Genomic DNA, 19,697 nt, shown 5'->3' with positions numbered 1-19,697 from the left:
ACAAAGCTTTCCATTAATATGTCTGCACTTTCATATTGGGTAGGAATGATAAGTAAGTACTTCATCTTTACCTTCCACATGACTTTTCACTACTTTTTCCAAAACACTACTTATTTCCTTCAGAGTGTAAGAGTTAAACTTCATGATGTACTCTGTGGTATATTTAAGTGATCTCTGAACACCTTTTTTCCTTATATTGAAACACAAAACTAATTCAAACAAGGTTATGTGAGATGACTGTTATCTGCCTCCAAGTGCTCAAAGCCCACTGTTATGATACTCAGCTTTCTGCATTACTTTAAGTTAATAATATCCAATTATTAACTCCAAATGAACATGATTGATGGACAGAAGTCTTATGCTAAACGTAAAGACACCGTTGCATGCTCCACCAGTACAATGCTGTTGCCTCTCTTCATCTGCTATACTGCTCATGTGTCTGGAGTGTTGTTGAGCCAGAGGTGGGGACAGAAGAGACTAGTGGGATCGCCTCTTCTGACTGCAGACAGCAGTGACTTCAAATTACATACAAAATGAAAAAACATCCTGAATTACACTCCCCTCCCCCCAATTCCTTAACCATTTCTCACTAGTTCCCTAAACACTGCTCCCCCTCACCCACCCCTGACAAGAAATCAGTGAAGGCTTGGGGATGATGGACTCAACATTCTGCAAGATGTTGAAAATTCAGGTCCCATGGCAGTGATGTAAATTACCTTCTTCAAGTGGTCAGAGTATATTCCTGTTCATTTATCCATGTTCAACTCATTCTCCAAAGACAATTCTTTGTTCAAGAGTAATTTATAATAACTGAAAGCAATACTAACCCTCAGCTTAACATCATCTGTATAGAGAAATGCCAATGTTGGAAACTTACAATCCTGTGGTTCCTCTTCATTTTGTAGAAAAAAGTAGAGGAAACTAATAGGTTCTATGCTAGGACTTAAAATCTTTGTTCATTATTTTGTTTGAAAAACAAGAACTTCTCACTATAAGGTAACTACACCACTTTCCCAGTGCCTTGTAGATCAGAGAACTTAAGTGGTTCATTGCAAGCAAGTCTGACCATCAATTTAAGTAGATTACACAGACAGATGTACTGTCTCTTTTCTTTCTCTGGGGACTGCCTGTGAACAGGCTGATTTTACACATTTGTTTACTACAGTTAACATTTATATTGTTTTTTTCATTTCATGTATTCTTTTGAGTAGTCAATATCCATTAGACAATTTGCTATCCAATATGACCAAAGGCAGAACTCAGTCACACAGTGGTGCTTTTTTTTAATCCCCTGACTGGTTGGATAGTCAGTATAAACTACTACTTACTTCAGTCTGAAATTGGTTCTATTTAGTGATTACAGGAGTTTCAACTGGCCTCAAACACCTTTTATACAAATGAAAATTTACTTGCATACCTACATAACGCACAAATTTAAAAAGAGTATAAATGTGTCAAACTGAAAAGCTCTTTTGAAATTGCAAACAAATCTTTTCACATTTTAACACTTAAGCTATGCAGAAAGATGTCATACTGAGTCATAAAAAGATTTGATTCAAAAATTACACACAATAAAAAAGGGGGAGAAACAGAGAAAGAAAAATTATAACCATCTAATCATTGATACAAAAAATAAAAAAACATACTATGAGTTGACAACCAGGTGTGGAGTAGCAAGGCACATAACAGTGCTGTGGTCAGTAAACCCTGTTAACCAGTCAGTAAACCTGTTAACTAAGAATATTAGGAAATCTAAATTACATAATTAAGAGACTATAAACCCAAGCATAGGTAGGTAGATCAACTTCTGGCTGTTCTCTTGCTGTAATTATGAACTAGCTCCTGGCAAGGAAACCAAACCATTGTTCCGTAATTAAAGAAAAGAAAAAAATTCCTAAACTGAGACATGAAACAGAAACAGAAGCTCTTCCAAGAACAGAAATCCTGCATTTGCTTCTTTTATAAAACACCTAAATCTGTTGTTTCTAAAACAAAGTATGCTTGCTGGAAACTCTGCAACTGCTGACTGCAGTTGCCAGGATAATCTCCATGGCAGATGCTTGGAAGCCTTAAAAGTTCCTTCTTGGGGCTCTGGGCTGTCTAGTGCAGAACTGAGATTTGTTTTCTGGCTTCCAAAATCCATGAGCTGCGTAACTTGCGTTTTCTTGTGCCCGAGATCTTCCAGTCCTAGGATATCTGCCTGAAAACGTTGGAAAATGTGCGTTGCTGCAACCTCTTAGATGAGCAGGCAAAACAGCAGTCAGGGTCTGGGAAATGCCAGCCCGTGTTTCCTTGGGATCATACTGAAAACAGGATGTTTTCACTTAGCATTTCTGTTTTAATAATTAGGCATTTCTAACAAAAATGTATTTTGCTGGAAAACTCCTAACTAGTTCTGTTGTGAGGAGTCTTTTAACACGAGACCAAAAAAAAAAAAAAAAAAAAAAAATCCCAAGGTAAAAGCCCTGAAAACAACATACAAAACTTGACATTTATGATGAGCTAGTGTCTGAAAAAATATAATTGAAATTGAAGCTTTCATTGTAACTTCTGCAATGCAAATGCTACATCTTTTACACTCTTTTTGATGGCTCCGATACGGCTTACCTATGTTTCACTATTCATGCTTTGCAATAATGAATCTATTGCAAGATAACACCGTGAAAGGAAGAGATATCCTTTTAACAATGCAGTATTTTCAGAAATCTGCCATGTCTGCTCTGTGTTGTTAAAAATCTACTGTCAGACTGTGCAACATCTTAGTGGGAGTCATTTCATTTTCCAGCTTCTACTCTTTTTTGCCATTTTACTTCATAGCTTTTTCATTGCATGGCATCCTGCACTCTCAGACAAAGGGTGGGTGGATGTGGCCCTTTCTGTCACGGGAATATACATTCAAGTGTGACCAAAGACACACCTAACTCCTTTTCACCTCAAGGTAGCTCTTCAAATATAGATATCTAACAATTTTTTAATTGATTGTAATTTGGAGGAGGAAATTAAGATAAATAAATAAATAAATAAATACATTTAAAGAAATGTGGAAAAGAAGCTTTTAAAATGCCACTTAGATGAAAAGCATGCAGACAGTACAGCTTCATGGGAACAGAGTTGTTGAGAGGGAGTCCCACTGTAAGAAATTTAGTACTCTGGAAAAGAAAGGGAAACATGCATGTAGGTGTCTGCACATTACCAATGGCATAAAGAATTAACTAGTAATATGATTTATCCTCATTATTAACAAAGGCTTAGAAGTCTTCACCAGGATAAAGGCCCTGTGAGATTAAATTCCATTCAAACAGAGAATTTATGGGTCAAGCAGCTTAGGTATCCAATTTCATCTGGAAAATGTCCTAAAGTATATGACTGAGGAAGTAACAATGTAAAAAAATAGTTGTTCAGCCTGCTTTACTAGAAATAATGAGGCACCACTGACAACACCACTGTCAAAGTTTAAAATACGTATGTGTCAGTCCCCTAACAAGTGCAAGCAAAGAAAAGGATCTTACTGACTTCAGCTTATACTTGCAGATAAGTTTGGGAAAAAAAAAAAAAAAAGGTGAGAACATAATTTGAAGTATTTTCTCACCTCGGTCAGATGATTGGGAAAAGTTTCTCAGGTGTTTATGGATGGCTGCCAAGTAAAAATCAAACTAATAAACAAACAGTCCTTCCCAAAAGCAACTCTACCTCCAGCTCCCAAACCACAAACATCATATCCATCCTTCTCCAACAAAACCCAGGACTGTCTGAAGCATACAGAGTCACAATAAGGCATGGTCTTTATCTCCACAGTCATGAAACTATGAATTTTTTTAAAGATTATTCCTTGAGTGGCAGACTTTCCTAATTTACAAAAATGAACTGAAGCCCAGTAAAGCCAGCAGAAAAGCTCATATTGGCTTCAGCAGTTTGGATCAGGATGGTAAAGTACGTGCTTTTAATGCAGGCTCTTAATTCTTCTTTGTTTCCAGTAAGGGCCAAATTTTCATCTCAGTGAAGCCTACATAAATCCCCAATTCATGGGCATTGCTTAGGATCTCTGCTGGCAAAAATTGGAACCTATTGCCCCCAACTTGTACCCTGTCTTCTCCGTTATGTTAAAAAACAGTCTCCTTCATGGCTTGTTTTCTGATGTAATGAGAAGGCTGTCATCTGCTCCCTTTCATTGCAGGGACTCTGCTGTTAGGATTAGCATTGAAAAGTCATTTTTAGAAGCATCAGCAAGTGAAGTTTTGGCTAGCATAATTTCAGATTTCTGGTGCTGAAAGGTTTTGAATACCATGTTGTACTGGGTTTTTGTGGCAAGGTTTTGGTAGTGGGGGGACTACAAAGGTGGCTTCTGTGATAAGCTGCTAGAAGCTTCTCCCATGTCTGATTGAGCCAATGCCAGCCAGCTCCAAGACGGACCCGCCGCTGGACAAGGCCAAGCCCATCAGTGACAGTGGCAGCACCTCTGGGGTAACATAGTTAAGAATGGGAAAGAAAACCCACACAAGAGAAACTGCAGCCAGGGAGAGGAGTGAGAAGATGTGAGAGGAACAACTCTGCAGATACCAAGGTCAGGGAAGAAGGAGGGGTAGGAGGTGCTCCAGGCACCAGAGCAGAGGTTCCCCTGCAGCCCATGGAGAAGACCATGGTGAGGCAGGCTGTCCCCCTGCAGCCCATGGAGGTCCACGGTGGAGCAGGTGGATGCCCAAAGGAGGCTGTGACCCCATGGGAAGCCCACACTGGAGCAGGGTCCCGGCAGGACCTGTGGCCCCATGGAGAGAGAAGCCCACGCTGGAGCAGGTTTGCTGGCAGGACTTGTGACCCCGTGGGGGACCCATGCTGGAGCAGTCTGTTCCTGAAGGTCTGCACCCCGTGGAAGGGACCCACAATGGAGCAGTTCATGAAGAATGGCAGCCCGTGGGAAGTACTCACATTGAACAAGTCCATGGAGGACTGTCTCCTGTGGGAGGGACCCCACGCTGGAGCAGGGGAAGAGTGTGAGGAGTCCTCCCTGTGAGGAGGAAGGAGCAGCAGAGATAACGTGTGATGAACTGACTGCACCCCCCATTCCCCGCCCCCCCTGTGCTGCTCAGAGGGGAGGGGGAGATAGAGAAAATTGGGAGTGAAGTTGAGCCTGGGAAGAAAGGAGGGGTGGGGGTAAGGTGTTTTAAGATTTGGTTTTATTTCTTATTATTCTACTCTGATTTGAATTTTAATAAATTAAATTAATCTTCCCCAAGTCAAGTCTGTTTTGCCTGTGACAGTAATTGGTGAGTGATCTCTCCCTGCCCTTATTCTGGTCCACGAGCCTTTTGTTATATTTTCTCTCCCCTGTCCAGCTGAGGGGAGTTATAGAGCAGCTTTGGTGGGCACCTGGTGTCCAGCCAGGGTCAACCTATCACACATGTTTATCTGTGTAGCCAAGTCCTTTGTCACACATATTCACCACAATTCTAAATCAAGATATATGACTTCCTTGATTTATTATGAAATATAAGCATTTTCTTCATTTGGAAATTGCTACTATATCCAGAAATTCTGAATTTTTATAGCTGCATCTTGGATAAAATGCGGAATGAATTTGCCAAGGCAGAATATAATTGATTGTGCTTGGCTTGCTAGGTAATGACATAATACAGCATGACTTGACCTACTGGTGCAGAACACAATCAGTATGCATGCTCTAGCTGGTGGAAAACATAAAATAAACTGCTTAGATTATTTAGTGAGAACCCAATTTGCTTAGAATGACTACAGTACAACATACGGCTTGCAAATGAAAAGTATGAACTTTGAAAATGCAAATAAAAATAAAGCTAAGGCTGAGACTAAAATGTAAAAAAGAACACCTCCTAAGCAAAAAACAACTGAAGTTATACAAAAGTTCCAACCCTGTACAACCGGGGACCTGGCCCTGTATTTCCCAGCACCATTGGTGTGAGTGTATCCATGACAAAGAACAACTATCACAGTCTCTGACAGGGGAAGGACAGTCCTGTTAATCAGAACATTAAATTTCCTCCATGCTATGCCTAGACATCCCTCTGCACAGCATCTCTCATCATTTGTATTGCATCTTCCCGTCTGGTTCCAAAGCTGTTTACCATCGTGTCTCTATACAGAAAGCATGGGTGAAACCCAGCCAGGAAAGCAGCCCCTGGGCTCTGCTGCGCAGGCTCATTCCCCATGCTGCAGGGGCACTGTGGACTCCTCCTGCCTGTGAGGGGTGGGAAAGAGCCTTCTGCAGGCTGGCTTTGCTACTCCTGGAAACATCGAAGTTCACAGAAACCAAGAAATCAAAGGCAAAGCTCAAACCAAAAGATGAGTTTGAAAGACATGAGGTGAAGAGGAATGTGACAGTACAGGATAACATCATCATCATCATCTGTTAAGTTTTAGGGCTCTGGTGGCCTTTGTTTTTCCAAGTGGGAGATAATTTAATTGTGCTTAAGAAGAAGGTGAAATGAGAACAGACAGTTAGGAAAGTTTTGACATCAAAATTGTATAAAATATATCAATATGGTGAGAATTCAAAAAAAGGATTGAAGATGTGGAGTTGTATACTTAAATGCTATGGCAGTGGCCAATATTCAGCCACCAAAGAGGTCAGACACATTTCGTTATGCACTGGAATATTTGGAATCAATTACTGATTACAGAAGAACTAAAAAGAGAGCTTTTATTTCAGGGATGCAGATAATTTTAAGAATGATGCACTACAATCTAGTCATCAATCTCAAACTGAAAGTCATAAATCATCACATTTTAATACAATAACACATTGAACAATTAACACCTTGAATTACAAGTATATCACCAGAGCTGTGTTGAGTTAACATGCTGTATTTCTAGCTTTCACGGGCCTGGGAACTGTTCAATGTACTACAAAGATATCTGTATATGGGGTAAGAATATAAATGCAGCTGTTTATAAACTCACTGTCCCCCATGTCATGATGTTGCAAGTCCATATTATAAAAAAATGAATTGCTAATGAATCAAAACACTTCAAAGGCAATCTTCCCCTCAGTTTGGTTTCAGAGGCTCTAAAGCCCAGTTAAACTCATTTCCTGTATTTTCCATGGATTTTCCCTGGATTTACTGCTATAGGTTCAATAAACCTGTCTGGTGATAAAAGTAACAGCACAGGGAAAAAAATCATAACTGTTTCTTGAAAGCCTCATAAAATTATATTCTGCAAGGGGCATTAAACCACTCAGTTGATCCTAATTCAGCATAAAACCATTTGCTTCCCAGTGAAGTGGTGCTGTGCCCATTGGTCAGGGCAGCAATAAGCAGAAGGAGCTGCGTATCTGAAGGAGATGTACAGTTGGGCTGGGAACAAAACAGCTTTTTAGAAGCTAGAAAACAAGCAAGTGTACACAGTCTTAGGAGGGGAATTAATTTAGATCATGTAATGTTAACACACTAGACTTCATTACTGAGTGCAAGCTGCACATTTCACAATTCTTCTTCCTCATATAAAATGATACCTGATAGTAAACCAGAAAGAAAAGGAGGAGGTGATCTGACTAAGGATAAAAACATGGTAACTAAAGAAGTAACCAGATAACTAAGTAGACTTTAAAAACTAGATGGTCTCTGAATGCAGCCTCTCTTTTCAAATATCCTCTGCAATGTAAGTTTGAAGGGTATGAAAGGAGACACTGAGCACTTGGGAGGTTGATACTACATTTCAGGTAAAGGCCCTTCAAAAAGTCCTGACAAAGGCCTTCTCTTTATCAACACTTCAGATAGGAAGAACAAAGGAGAGACACACATGAGTTATATGGATTGCAGGATGAGTACAAAGCACAAAGGAAAAGCAGTGATGAAAACTGTAAATACAGTCTTACTATCTATGGGGTAACAGGCTTCCTTTAGTATGAGAATAATGTTGATAACACACTGATGTTTTTAGTTGTTGCTAGGTAGTTGTAGTGTCTGCACCAAGTCAAGGGCTTTTCAGGTTCCCACGCCCTGCCAGGTGCACAAGGAGCTGGGAGAGCACAGCCAGGACAGCTGACCCAGCCTGGCCAGAGGGATATTCCCTGCCATAGAACGTCATGCTTCGGATAGAACTGAAGGTAGCTGGGAGGTGGGATCGCTGCTTGGAAACACACTGGGTATCGGGTTGGGTTTTTTTTTCCCTTCCACATGTGGTAAGCAATTGCATTTGTGCATCATTTGGGGTATTATTATTATTACTATTATTATTATTATGATTCTTTTCCTTTGTTATCCTATTAAACTGTCTTTATCTCAACCCATGAGATTTTTTTTCCATTCTCCTTTCCATCCCTTTGTCGGGGGGAGAGGCAAGTGAGCGGCTGTGTGGTGCTCAGTTACTGGCTGGGGTTAAACCAGAACAGGTAGAAAGAACAAGAAACCAAATCACCATGAGACAGACCTGCAAAGCAGCAGACAACCTCTACATTGTGTTCGCAGTCAGACTTTTGTCTCTATACTTGCTTTCCCTCTGTCTGCAAAATTCTTAAAGCCATAAAACCAAAATAAAAGGCAATAGTGAAAAACAATTTTGTGTTGGACTCTGAAGCTTTTTGAACTTTCGCTGTGTCATTCAGATTAATTCAGATACCGCTAGTATCACAAAATCTGATTTGTGTTGGTTAGCTACTCAGAATTTTAAGGCTTTCGTTTAGCTAACACTTCTCTGGGCCACCATTTTAGCTATCAAGTTACCTCCTTCTTATGAATAAATGATGGTACAGAGCAATTGCCTCCAGCACCGTGATGCTACTTTCATATGATGGACACTGGGGGGGCATACTTGTGAATAATGAAGTGCCATTCCTTGTAATTGGAGAGCAAATGTGTGCCTGTACAACACAGTGTTTTAAATATTAGAGGACCTGAGAGGTAAAAGTCTAACTTAACACAAATCTGCTGTGCATTTTGGCATTTACACTAACAGGTAAGCCATTGGTTTGGCTGACAAAAAAGGTGTGATTCATGGACAACTACAAGTTATAAATTCAGAATCAGCATGAATGAAACAACTTTGCTCCCAGGCAAAAAAAAAAAAAATAATCTATGGGATTTTTGGAAGAGTCCTTCCCTTCATGCTGCCACCCTGGGTCTGGTCACAACAGTTGAAAGTTACCTCTGACAAGTAAAATGAAATTAGTGATACAGCAGCAGATGAACAGGTACTCACATCTTAAAACTCGTACCAATGAGACCAAATGAGCACTCTTTAAAAACTGGAAATCATAAAATAAAATTGGTTTTGGTGTGGGAAGCCTGGAGTATAAAAAAATTCTGCATTTTTTTACTGTGTAGATCTAACAAAGCTTGGAGGCTTCTTTTGTTTCATTGTTCTGCATTGATGTTTCTTCAAGCATACTGCTATTACCCAAATACATTTGTCATTTCCACATACCTTGTAGTGGAAGAGGAATAATCCACAGAAAAGGCTGTACAGGTCAGCTGTGAGTAGGGAAAGGTTGACCGCAGTAGCACTGGTTTTCTTTATGACCACCGGCATAAAGCTGTAGAGGCCAAACATACAGGCGCTAAACCCAACATACAACAAGCCTGCGGAAAAGAAACAAGAGGCAAAGTGACCTTTCGTAGCCTGCAGAAATGGCTCGTGTTGGGAGGAAGCTGGCTGTGTTTTTAGAAAAGAATGAATAATGCTTTTTCAAAGAAACATGGATTCAAATTATTAAGATACACACACACATATATATATAGACTAAGAATATAATTCTAAATATATATAAGAAAACTAGTGAAAACCATATCAGCAGTGGACATGAGGTCCTTTCTCTGTGGTCTCCATAATAGCAGCGCTGTTTTAAATCGATGTCTTATACCAATAGTGAATACTTCATGTCCAACATAAATTTGGATGAAATGATGCATTTGGACACAACAAATCTAGTTGTGTATGGAGTGGAATGTCCCCAGCACCAACTGAGTTTGGCCCAGTTGGATGGAGCACACAATATTTTCTGGGAATGGACCCAAAAAATCAGTGCAGAAGTATTTGCAGAGGAGTTAATGAGCCAATGGAAGAATGCATGAGGATAATTCTCAAGTGACAGAGGTCCTACTCCTATTTTGCCACCAAACGTGACAAATCACAGTTTTGCACCTCTGCTCCTCTACTCCTTTTTGTCTGCCTTCCTTAATAAAACTTTCTAGAGCTGAGACTCTTTCTTGCTACATATTTACAGACTGCGTCACACAAATTAGATTGTTAGACACTAATATAATAAAAATAAATTACAGTAAAAATCTAATTTCATTTAAAAACCTAAATAACTTACTGGGAAGGAATTCATTGCTTCAGTTATTATTTGATAAATCCCAAGGCAAATTAATCAATATGAAGTTAAAAAACAGCAAACACTTCACTCATCTGCTGTCATGCAAATGATATTTCTTAGGCTGCCGTATGCTGCAGAATTCCCAGCTGATATGTGCACAAGCCTAAATTTAGACTCACGCCAGCTCTTCAGAGCATGTTGTTATCAACTAAAAGTTGCAGAAAATCTGATTGCCAAAGTCCTGAAAGGGATTAGAAGGGGGGGAAAAAGCCCATATGATTTGTATCTGCTTGTGGATCCACTTAGTTAAAAACTCTTTAGAAAAGCTATCTAAAGGACAAAATCAGCTGTGATCATTTGAGTTCCTTAGAGCATCTGAACTGAAGGGTACATTCATCTGAAACAAATACAGCAGTCACAAAATGTCAATGTCCATATATCAATTGTTGTGGCATGATAATGAATTTGAATTTATATTCAGAATATGGATAACCATGCTTAGAACTGCTTTAATAACAAGTAGCAAATTTCTAAGGTGTGCATTGTATATGGGTAACAACAGAATCAGCCTTGGGCAGTCCTTGAAAGAGTTGCTTTATGCAAACTCTGCAACTCTTCTGTAGTAGGCAAATGACTGCGTCAAATGGAGTGTAGTTTTGATCAATGAGAAATTGTTTGCATACATGAGCATTAAGTCAGCTTTTCTTCCAGGCTTAAATCAAGAACAGGTGAGGCACAAAACCCATTCTGGACCCAAAGTCAGCATTCTCAAAGTACACTCTGCAGATCACCAGCTGGTCCACCCAGCCCCTGCTAGTCAGGCTGGATTTAACACACATATTCAGGTGCTTTGCTGGGCTGTGCTCTCAACTAACAGTATAATTTTATGGTACTGCCTTTGTGGTCACATTCTTTGGCAGCCAACTCAATGCACTTCACTGCCTGTTTTTCCAAAGGGCATTTCAGTTCCAGTGGAAAATCGCTTAAACTGTAGCTGTCCTATCAGAGGTGAATATAAAGTGGCATTTCATTTACATCTTATAAATACATGTAATACCCACCAGCTGGATCATATTTAGTGGTGACAATAAGCAAACTAGAAATGACATCATATGGTTTTCAGATATTGCTTCTTAGAGGGCCAGTTTTTGGACTAAAAATAGGTTTTAAGTCAAAGGCTTGGAGTCTCAGCTTCCTTGGGTACCCCTACAGTGCAAATGGCAGCCTCAGGAATCACCACTAGTGCTGTAGTCCCAGGTGCTGGGACCTGTGTCTAACCAGGCATTGAGTCACCAGCACCAATTAGCTGTAGGAGGCACTGGAAGGAAGTAACCTTAGGAGGTGCTTTTGTAATGACCTGCTGATCAGCTGGTCTGTGTTAAACCCTGAAAAGGTCATCATTTGTAACTGTCTGCTTTCAGATGTGTTGGCATTGTCCTGAACTGAAGGCTTAATGTGCATGAAGGCAGTTGTGGGCAGGATTCATTACACCTAACTCTGGGCGCATACTGAGGGTTGGTGGTCAGTGAAGACTGGAAAATTTCAGGGGTTAGACTGTCCAACCTCTTTTACACACCAGCTTTAGCGCAGTATGATTTGTGTCATGTCTCTTTATTGTTGCTGATGATAAAGGGAGTCTGCTTATCTAAATCAGATGTCCACATCCCAGATCCACCAGGTTGGTCAAAGGAATCCCATCTTGTCTGTCAGTGTTCACCCTGATGGATAAGGTCACCAGTTTTGCCTGGTTGCATGTGAATGTCTCATAAGCGTCTGAACTGGGCACTTAGATCATACGATTGTGGGGTGATTCAGGCTGGTAGGGAGCCAAGAGGTCTCTAGCTTAAACCCTGCTCAGCTGTGAGATCTGACCAAGTTGCTCAGGACTTTGCCCAGTCTGATCTTGAAATCTCTGGGGATGGAGACTACACAACCTGTCTGGGAAACCTGCTCCATAGCCTGCCTGTCCTCAATGTGAAGATTTTCCTTTTATCTGGTCTGAATCTCTCATTTCAGCTTCTGCCTGTTGTCTCTCATCCTCCTGCCATGCACCACTGTGAAGACCTTGGCTCTGTCCTTTAGATAATCTTGTTCTAGACAACTCCTTGAAGCCTTCTCTTCTGCAGGCTGAACAAGCCCAAATCAATCCCTCAGTATTTCCCCACTTCTCTTTAGGCATCTTCACACAGATGGACTACTCTAAAGTAGTCCAAGTACCACCAAGACTAACATGCCTTGGGAACTTCTGTTTTAGCTCCTGAGCATGCTGGCTGAATGTTGCATGTTTTAGCCTTCATGGCTTTTACTCCAAAAGCTATTGTTTCATTGGGATGAAATGGAACCAGTTACATTTTTTCATACTGTCTTCTTGGAATAAAGACCATTCAGAAATATACAATCCCCCTGTAACAAAGGACACTTCTTTGGCAATTCAAACTGGCTTTTCTCTTAAATAAAACTGATGGTAGTTTATTTGTTATTATTTCATCTATCACTCTGCAAAACATGTCATGGTCTCATATGAAACAGTCAGTCAGAACAGTACAATCGTTCTCTTTTCAGTCAGATTGTCAGCAAGTGGTAATGCTTAAACCTTCAATGATTCAAACAGGGCTACACTGATTTATACATGTGAAGATGATGCTATGTATCAGGGGAATTTCCAAAATTAAAACCAGGAGGGCCACAGCCTGTTTTAAACTTGATAGACATAACAGATTGGCTTTAGATCTTTATATTCCAAAATCATTTGCATTTTACATCAGTTGAAAGGTAGCTCATCCATTCTTAATAGCACAATTATGGCAGATGGCAACAGGCCACCTTGAGTTATTTATTAGGTTGCCTGCTGTGACTTTATCACTACCATTCAGAAGGCTGATGATTTAACTCTGTTGGACTGCAGGTTTGAGTTGGTCGCAGTGGATAACTATTCAGGACAAGGCTGTGAACACCCTGACATAGATTTGTCAATCACTACTTGACAACCTTGTATCACTGCCAATGCAATGGAAAGCACACCAAGTGCAGTGGAAGCCAGGGAAGAACACAAACCTACACATAATTGTCACCATCTAATCCGTGTTCAACTACACTGCATTTCCAATTATTGCTCTAACAAAACAAGTACATATCTATGATGCTCTTGCTAAGATGATGTCCTCCTTATGATGCATAGGGACTCTTCAGAACTAGTGACTATCTTTCAATGACATTTTAATGGCATCATGGACCAAGATAGACTTTATTTTAATAGCACATTTCACTGATATTGAGTTACAACAGAATTCCCATGGAAGTATATATGACATTTACACAGATAGTAGATTAATTCAGTATGACCATTGCTACTTCCATCAGTACCAGATTAATTATGTCCCTGAGCTCCTTATCATGAAGTATAAACAAACACTGATACAATTATGCTAATTATCTCAGATTAAAGAAGGCCAATACACTTACAGTATGCAGTTGAGTATGTTTCTCCATGGATACTTTAAATTGATTTGTCATTTAGTTTTATAGCTCTACCATCGAATCTCCAAGACTTCTAGATGCAGTGTTTTGTGAAAGATGCCATTTTTATTAAGGTTTATGATGATGAGAGGAAATTGTGAACTAAGTTTAAAGAAAACAACAGTGTATCCTGTAACTTGTATCCCCTGTCCTCAGGGATTCCCCACATAATCAGTTGCCTTTGCATACTCCTGAGCTGTCATTTTTATGTTCATTCTGCAACTAGGGAACAAGCAATTGTCAATGGATTCCCAAAGCTTGAATCCCCTGTTAAGTATATCAGCTCTTTATTAGTATTCTTTTATTTCTTCTATTGTCATAAATAGTAAAAGCGTGATTATAGAGACTCTCCTTTCCTAAATGTGGATTTGCTTTTAAAGCAAGTAATTTGTTGGAGTAATTAGAAGGGAGTCTAAGATCATAAACTCAGCTTCCAAACTGAAATGGGAAAATACAATCCACTGCATAGCAGAACACTGTAAGAGCTTCATTGTGCATGATGCTACCTAAACTTGTCTAAAAGACACATCTGCTATATTCCACCAAGACTACTTGGAAAGCAATTAACCATTTGTATACAGAAATGCTCCCCTTGGAAATGAGTTTATGAGGCTATAATATGCACTGCAAGTACTTTTTTAGTTTTTTTGTTAGGTTCCATTTTCTTTCTTTGGCATTCATTGAAAAGGTTTGGCTCTTAATGACTACCTCATTTATCTGTTGCATTGAATCTTAGAACTGGAACTCCATTATTGTTTTACTTCACGGCTGTCTGAATAATTATCTTACGGCATTCATATGTTTAACCTAATGGTGCAAGGAAGGCATAATAAGGCAATGGGAGGACAAATCATTTAAGAAAGGTTATGAGGCATGTGGTTCAACCTTCGGCAGCAACTGGCAGAAAAGTCACAAACATTGGCTCCTGTGAAACTTTGTGCCTGCCTCCCGAAACATTGGTTGTCTCCACGCCTCCTTCAGCAACTATCTATCTTCAATGCAATAAAGTGTTTTCTTACCTATTTGCCAATCCCAGGGAACTTTCAACAGCTCTTTGTGTTCCATGATTGCACTGTAAGAGAAAAGAAGGCAAAATTTGATGGAAGAGAACAGAAGTTAAATTACTTCCACTCATTCAATTCAAATGCTGGACAAAACAACATAAATAACCTTATAACAAAAAATCTCTGTAGGAACCAAATGCAATCAGACTTTGCTAATCCACTCTGGCATTATCCCTGTGCCTGTGTATTTGAAAGATCTTCAGGGCAGTAATCAGACGTGATAGCATACAATTTCCACTGGTTTATTTCCAGCTCTCTATATACTTGCCCAAAGTGCCCATCCCCCTATATGTTCAATCTTCTTGTACTCTTCTGACTTAATATTCTGAAAGCTTTTGAAGTTTAATGATTAATAATGTATCTGTCTGAGTTATTCACCCTTCAGAGTGGCTCTGCAGTGTCAAATAAATAGATATCACAGGCTGGCTTTGGGGAGAATACCGTGATTTGTTACATACTGAGAGAGATCAAATAGTCACAGCAACGAAAGTCGAGAAACAAGGCAAAGGATGGGCCAAGCCACAAAAGTCCACATCTTGTAAGTCTTCCATTGCACATTAACATCAAAATCCCAGATCCAGAAAATTCTAAGGTGACAAGTCAGGTCTTCCCAATCCAGGCAGATAGACCCTTGGAGATGAGGTATCTCATGAGCTAGGTCTTCATTCAGCTAAGCACTTTCTCTGATCTGTGATTTCTAGATAACTCCTGCTGTGCAGAACTCTGCATGCTCATCTGGACACTATTTTAAACAAGTATACAACATGGAATTACATAGATTGAAAACTAAGTACCTAGTACAAAAGGTGGTATGTAGAAGACCAAGTCTAATAGTACAACTGCAGGAACTCAGTGCCTTCCAGATTAATCTGGTCTAGAGAGTTACATCCTGGAAATTCTAAGTTGCTTGCTGCTGATGTGTGGCAAATCTAATATTGTGTACTGAATAATAAGATTATTTCATCTGCAAAATAACTAAATTATAAGTGTCTTTGCATGCAAAGGCATATGTGTCTCTTATCAGCAATTTCTGAAGAATATAATGAAAACAAACTGCAATGTGTCTTGTTCTGGCAAACAAATTTTGATATAACTTAAATGTAAGAACATTGTTTTCATAATATTGCCTATACGATACAAACTATAAAACAATATGCTATGGTCTGTGATTCATTATGATCCATGAAATAAAGAAGGGTAAGAGCAACTTTGCCATTTAGTGATGCCAGATTCACTGAAGAATTGGAACCACAATGATCTTTGAAAGGTTGTGGTGATTGGAGGACATCCCTGATGACTGAAAAGAGAAAAATGCAACATCCAGTTTCAAAAAAGAGCAAAAATTATAGCCTGGCCAGCTTTATGCTAACCTTTGGGAAGATTACAGAGCAAATCTTCCCAGAAGCCATTTGCATGCTTGAAGACATGACTGGAAACAGCCAGCACAGACTTCTCAAGAGCACACCATACCTGACAAAACTGACTGCCTTCTATGATGAGATGACTGTCTCAGTAAATAAAGGAGAGGGAATGGATGAGAGCATGAGGTGTAACCTACCTTGACTTTAGCAAAGCTTCCAACATGATTTCCTGAAAGATCCTTAGAGACTAAAGAGGTATGGACTGGATGGGTGGACTACCCACAGTGTAGTCCAAAGAAAAGGGCCGAGAGAAACTTTGTGATGTTCAAGAAAAGCAAATATAAACTCCTGCACCTGGGGTGGAATAACCATATACAACACTACAGGTTGGGAGCTGACTGGATAGAAAGGTGCTTTTCAGAAATAAACCTTGGAGTCCCGGTGGACATCAATCTGAACATGAGTCAGCAATGTGTCCTTGGAGCACAGAAGGCAAACAGCATCTCGGGCTGTGTTAGTAAGAGTCTGGCCAGCAAGTTGAAGGGCATGATTTGTGAGACAGCAGCTGGAGTACTGTATCCAATTTTGGGCTGCCCAGAATAAGACAGGCATTGATAAATTGGAGGGAATACAGTGGAGCTCTGTCACAATGGTCAGGTGGCTGGAGCACATAATGTAAGAGGAGATGCTGAAACAGCAGGGTTTGTTCAGTGTGAAGAAGAGAAGACTAATCCGGGGGGAAGGAGGATGCGACAACGAATTTGCTGTCTTAATTACCTAATGGGTAGTTACAGAAAAGATAGAGTCAGACTTTTCTTGGAGGTGCACAACAAAAGAATGAATGACAATGCACACAGGTTGCATGTGGGAAACTGATTAGATATAAGGAAAAAAAATATTGGTCAAAAACTGGAACAAGTTGCCCAGCAAAACTGGCATTTCAGTTCTTGAAGATACTAAGAACTCAACCGTACAAACTCCTGAGCAATCTGACATAACTTTGAAGTTAGCCTTGAGTAAGAGCTTGTACCAGATGACATTCAGGGGTCCCTTACAAAGTAGGTTATTCTATGACTATGTGATTCTGTCAGACAGTATTATCTCCATTTGCTGGGTGGCTGCTATATCTCCAACTCTTGTCAACTAATTTCTTCTCTTCTCTTAGTATACAGTTCCTCCTTGCTCTAGTCACATTCAACTCACTAAACTTCTCTTTCCACCATGCCTGAGTAGTTAGCAAACTCTTTGCTTTACTTCACTGCTTGCCCTGACACCATTGTCCTTCATTTGCTGTCCAACAGGCATTATATGGGTTTATTTTACGTTGCAGTCTAATATTAAGCACTCTGGCTAAACTGTTATAGAAAACAATAGCCTACTTCTTGAAAGTCCTCTTAGAGACATAGCCCCGCACTAGAGCTGAAGCATGAACTAACATGAGTCACCCACACATATGTAGATATTTGTAAATGCACATAGAATACAAGGCAAATGCCACACCTTTTTGCTACTATATTATTTTGAGATCAGTGCATGTCAATAAAGGGGACATTCACTTCTGGCTACCGTTTTGTCTTTCCTACATTCAGCGTAGTCCTACACACTTTTCGATATTTTCCTTTCTTCAGAATTGTACTGCTCCCTGTAAATCCTATGAACATGAGACATAGACCTCCACTGGTATTAGCACACACGGTCCCTATCCTCAATCATTTTGTGGATGCCAACAAAACTTTGACCAGTGCTGCGTCTAGCATGCCTGGAAACGGCCCTACCTCTGAGACATTCCTTCCTTGGATTATTTCATTTTATAGGACCTGAAGGTCCTATATTGCACCAAAGTGGCTAGTAATGTTTCAACAAGTCTGCAACTGTAGCGTGGGGAGCTGACTTCTCTTTGAAACAATTGGTATATTTAATTAGATTAAACCTCTGTGAACTCATAGCTATGTGATGTCTGCTCTTCATTACAAGTAAGAAAGTGCTGAATTGCTTCATGGCACCAAGTAGCAGAAACAAGTAGCCTCTCCCGATATGCAAGCTTTTGCCACATTGTTAAAAAAGTACATATATGAGCTAAGTGTTATTGGGACTCCACAAAAGCACTAGCAGCAAAAAGTTGCAGAGGCTGGTGAAGAAAAGCCTGCTGGTGAGAACTTTTGGGCCAAAGGTTGGCTAGAAAAGCCTTAGGACTTTCAGCAGATAAATGGTTTCTTATTGTCTCCTTCCAGTTGTATCCTCTGTATACAAAGATGCCATCTTCCAGCATCAGCTTCTCCCCAGCAAAATAACTCACAGACTAACTGCTTGGGTCAAGAGGAGGTAATGACACTATAATTAAATTCAGGAATACGAGACATGTACATGACAGTTTACACGCACAGAGCAAGATAAGGGCACTGCTTTGATGCCCTCAGAATCAGTTAGTACCTACATACCATGAACACTGTAGCTAACAAAAATACTATAGCCAAAGATATAGGCTCATTTATGCACTCTTGAATTCCATATTTTTAAAAAAGGAACCACTTGTGTGGAAGCCAGTTATTACAAATAATTTTAAGTCACATGTTTAGATCCCACATAAATACAATAAGCTTTCTGGCCAAAGAAATAGAACTAATTAAGTGGGAATTGATGGGTCATTGTTTTGATCAGTCTCTGTTCTTAGAACTTGAGTAGCTCAGATATGCAGGGAAGCAACTTGGTTTTGACTAATAATCAAAAGTTATTCTGTGTGACAAGTACCAGTGATGGATCTGCATAAAATGTGGCAATCTTGCATGGTGACTTTTACGACACTTTGATCAGTCACAGTATTACAATATTGAAAGCTACCTTCCAACTCTTAGGCTTGCACGTGAGGCGCTTATTAGGTACATGTGGATATAGACATGATTCAGTAGTTCCTGAAATCCATGTGACAATCTCCTGAGTACTAAATATTTTGAAGTGAAAATGCCAGTTTCTTAAAGGCTTTTTCATTATTTCTGCCTTATCGTAATGCAGATAGACAGAATGAGCCAATTAGAAAATACCTTCTGACTGGATGTGTTTTCTACCTGTTTATAAATCTAAGTGACTTTTTAAAAGTATGAAACAGAACCAGAGAATTGCAGATTTTGTTATTCACAGATAACATCAAGTATTGTGAAGTACCAACACGTGAAGTATCCACTTGTCTTCCAGCAACAAGATGGTAGGATATGTCTTCTACTCCTCCCTCCCCATGCGACTATTCAAGGACACCAGTAATAGAATCATAGAATCATAGAATGGTTTGGGTTGGAAGGGACCTCAAAGATATCTAGTTCCAACCCCCCTGCAATGGGCAAGGACACCCTCCACTAGATCACGTTGCCCGAAGCCCCATCCAATCTGGCCTTGAACACTTCCAGGGATGGGGCCTTCACAACCTCTCTGGGCAACCTGTTCCAGTGCCTCACCACCCTCACAGTAAAGAATTTCTTC

At 39.9% G+C, this 19,697-nt stretch overlaps 1 protein-coding gene across 1 annotated transcript in view; it reads right to left on the bottom strand.

The window, feature by feature from the left end:
* SLC35F1 (solute carrier family 35 member F1) overlaps positions 1 to 19,697 on the bottom strand; it is a 259,717-nt gene that overhangs the window by 17,361 nt on the left and 222,659 nt on the right. Inside the window, exons 6-7 of the mRNA XM_075747977.1 lie at positions 14,821 to 14,873; positions 9,394 to 9,548 (exon numbers count right to left, since the gene is read on the bottom strand). Of these exons, the coding sequence (XP_075604092.1) occupies positions 9,394 to 9,548; positions 14,821 to 14,873 (208 nt within the window). The remainder of the gene's footprint in view (positions 1 to 9,393; positions 9,549 to 14,820; positions 14,874 to 19,697) is intronic.

The sequence above is a fragment of the Balearica regulorum genome, chromosome 3, assembly GCF_011004875.1.
Source record: "Balearica regulorum gibbericeps isolate bBalReg1 chromosome 3, bBalReg1.pri, whole genome shotgun sequence".
NCBI lineage: Eukaryota > Metazoa > Chordata > Aves > Gruiformes > Gruidae > Balearica > Balearica regulorum.
Note: the sequence above shows the minus strand (reverse complement) of the source record. Positions and strands in the feature narration are given on the sequence as shown.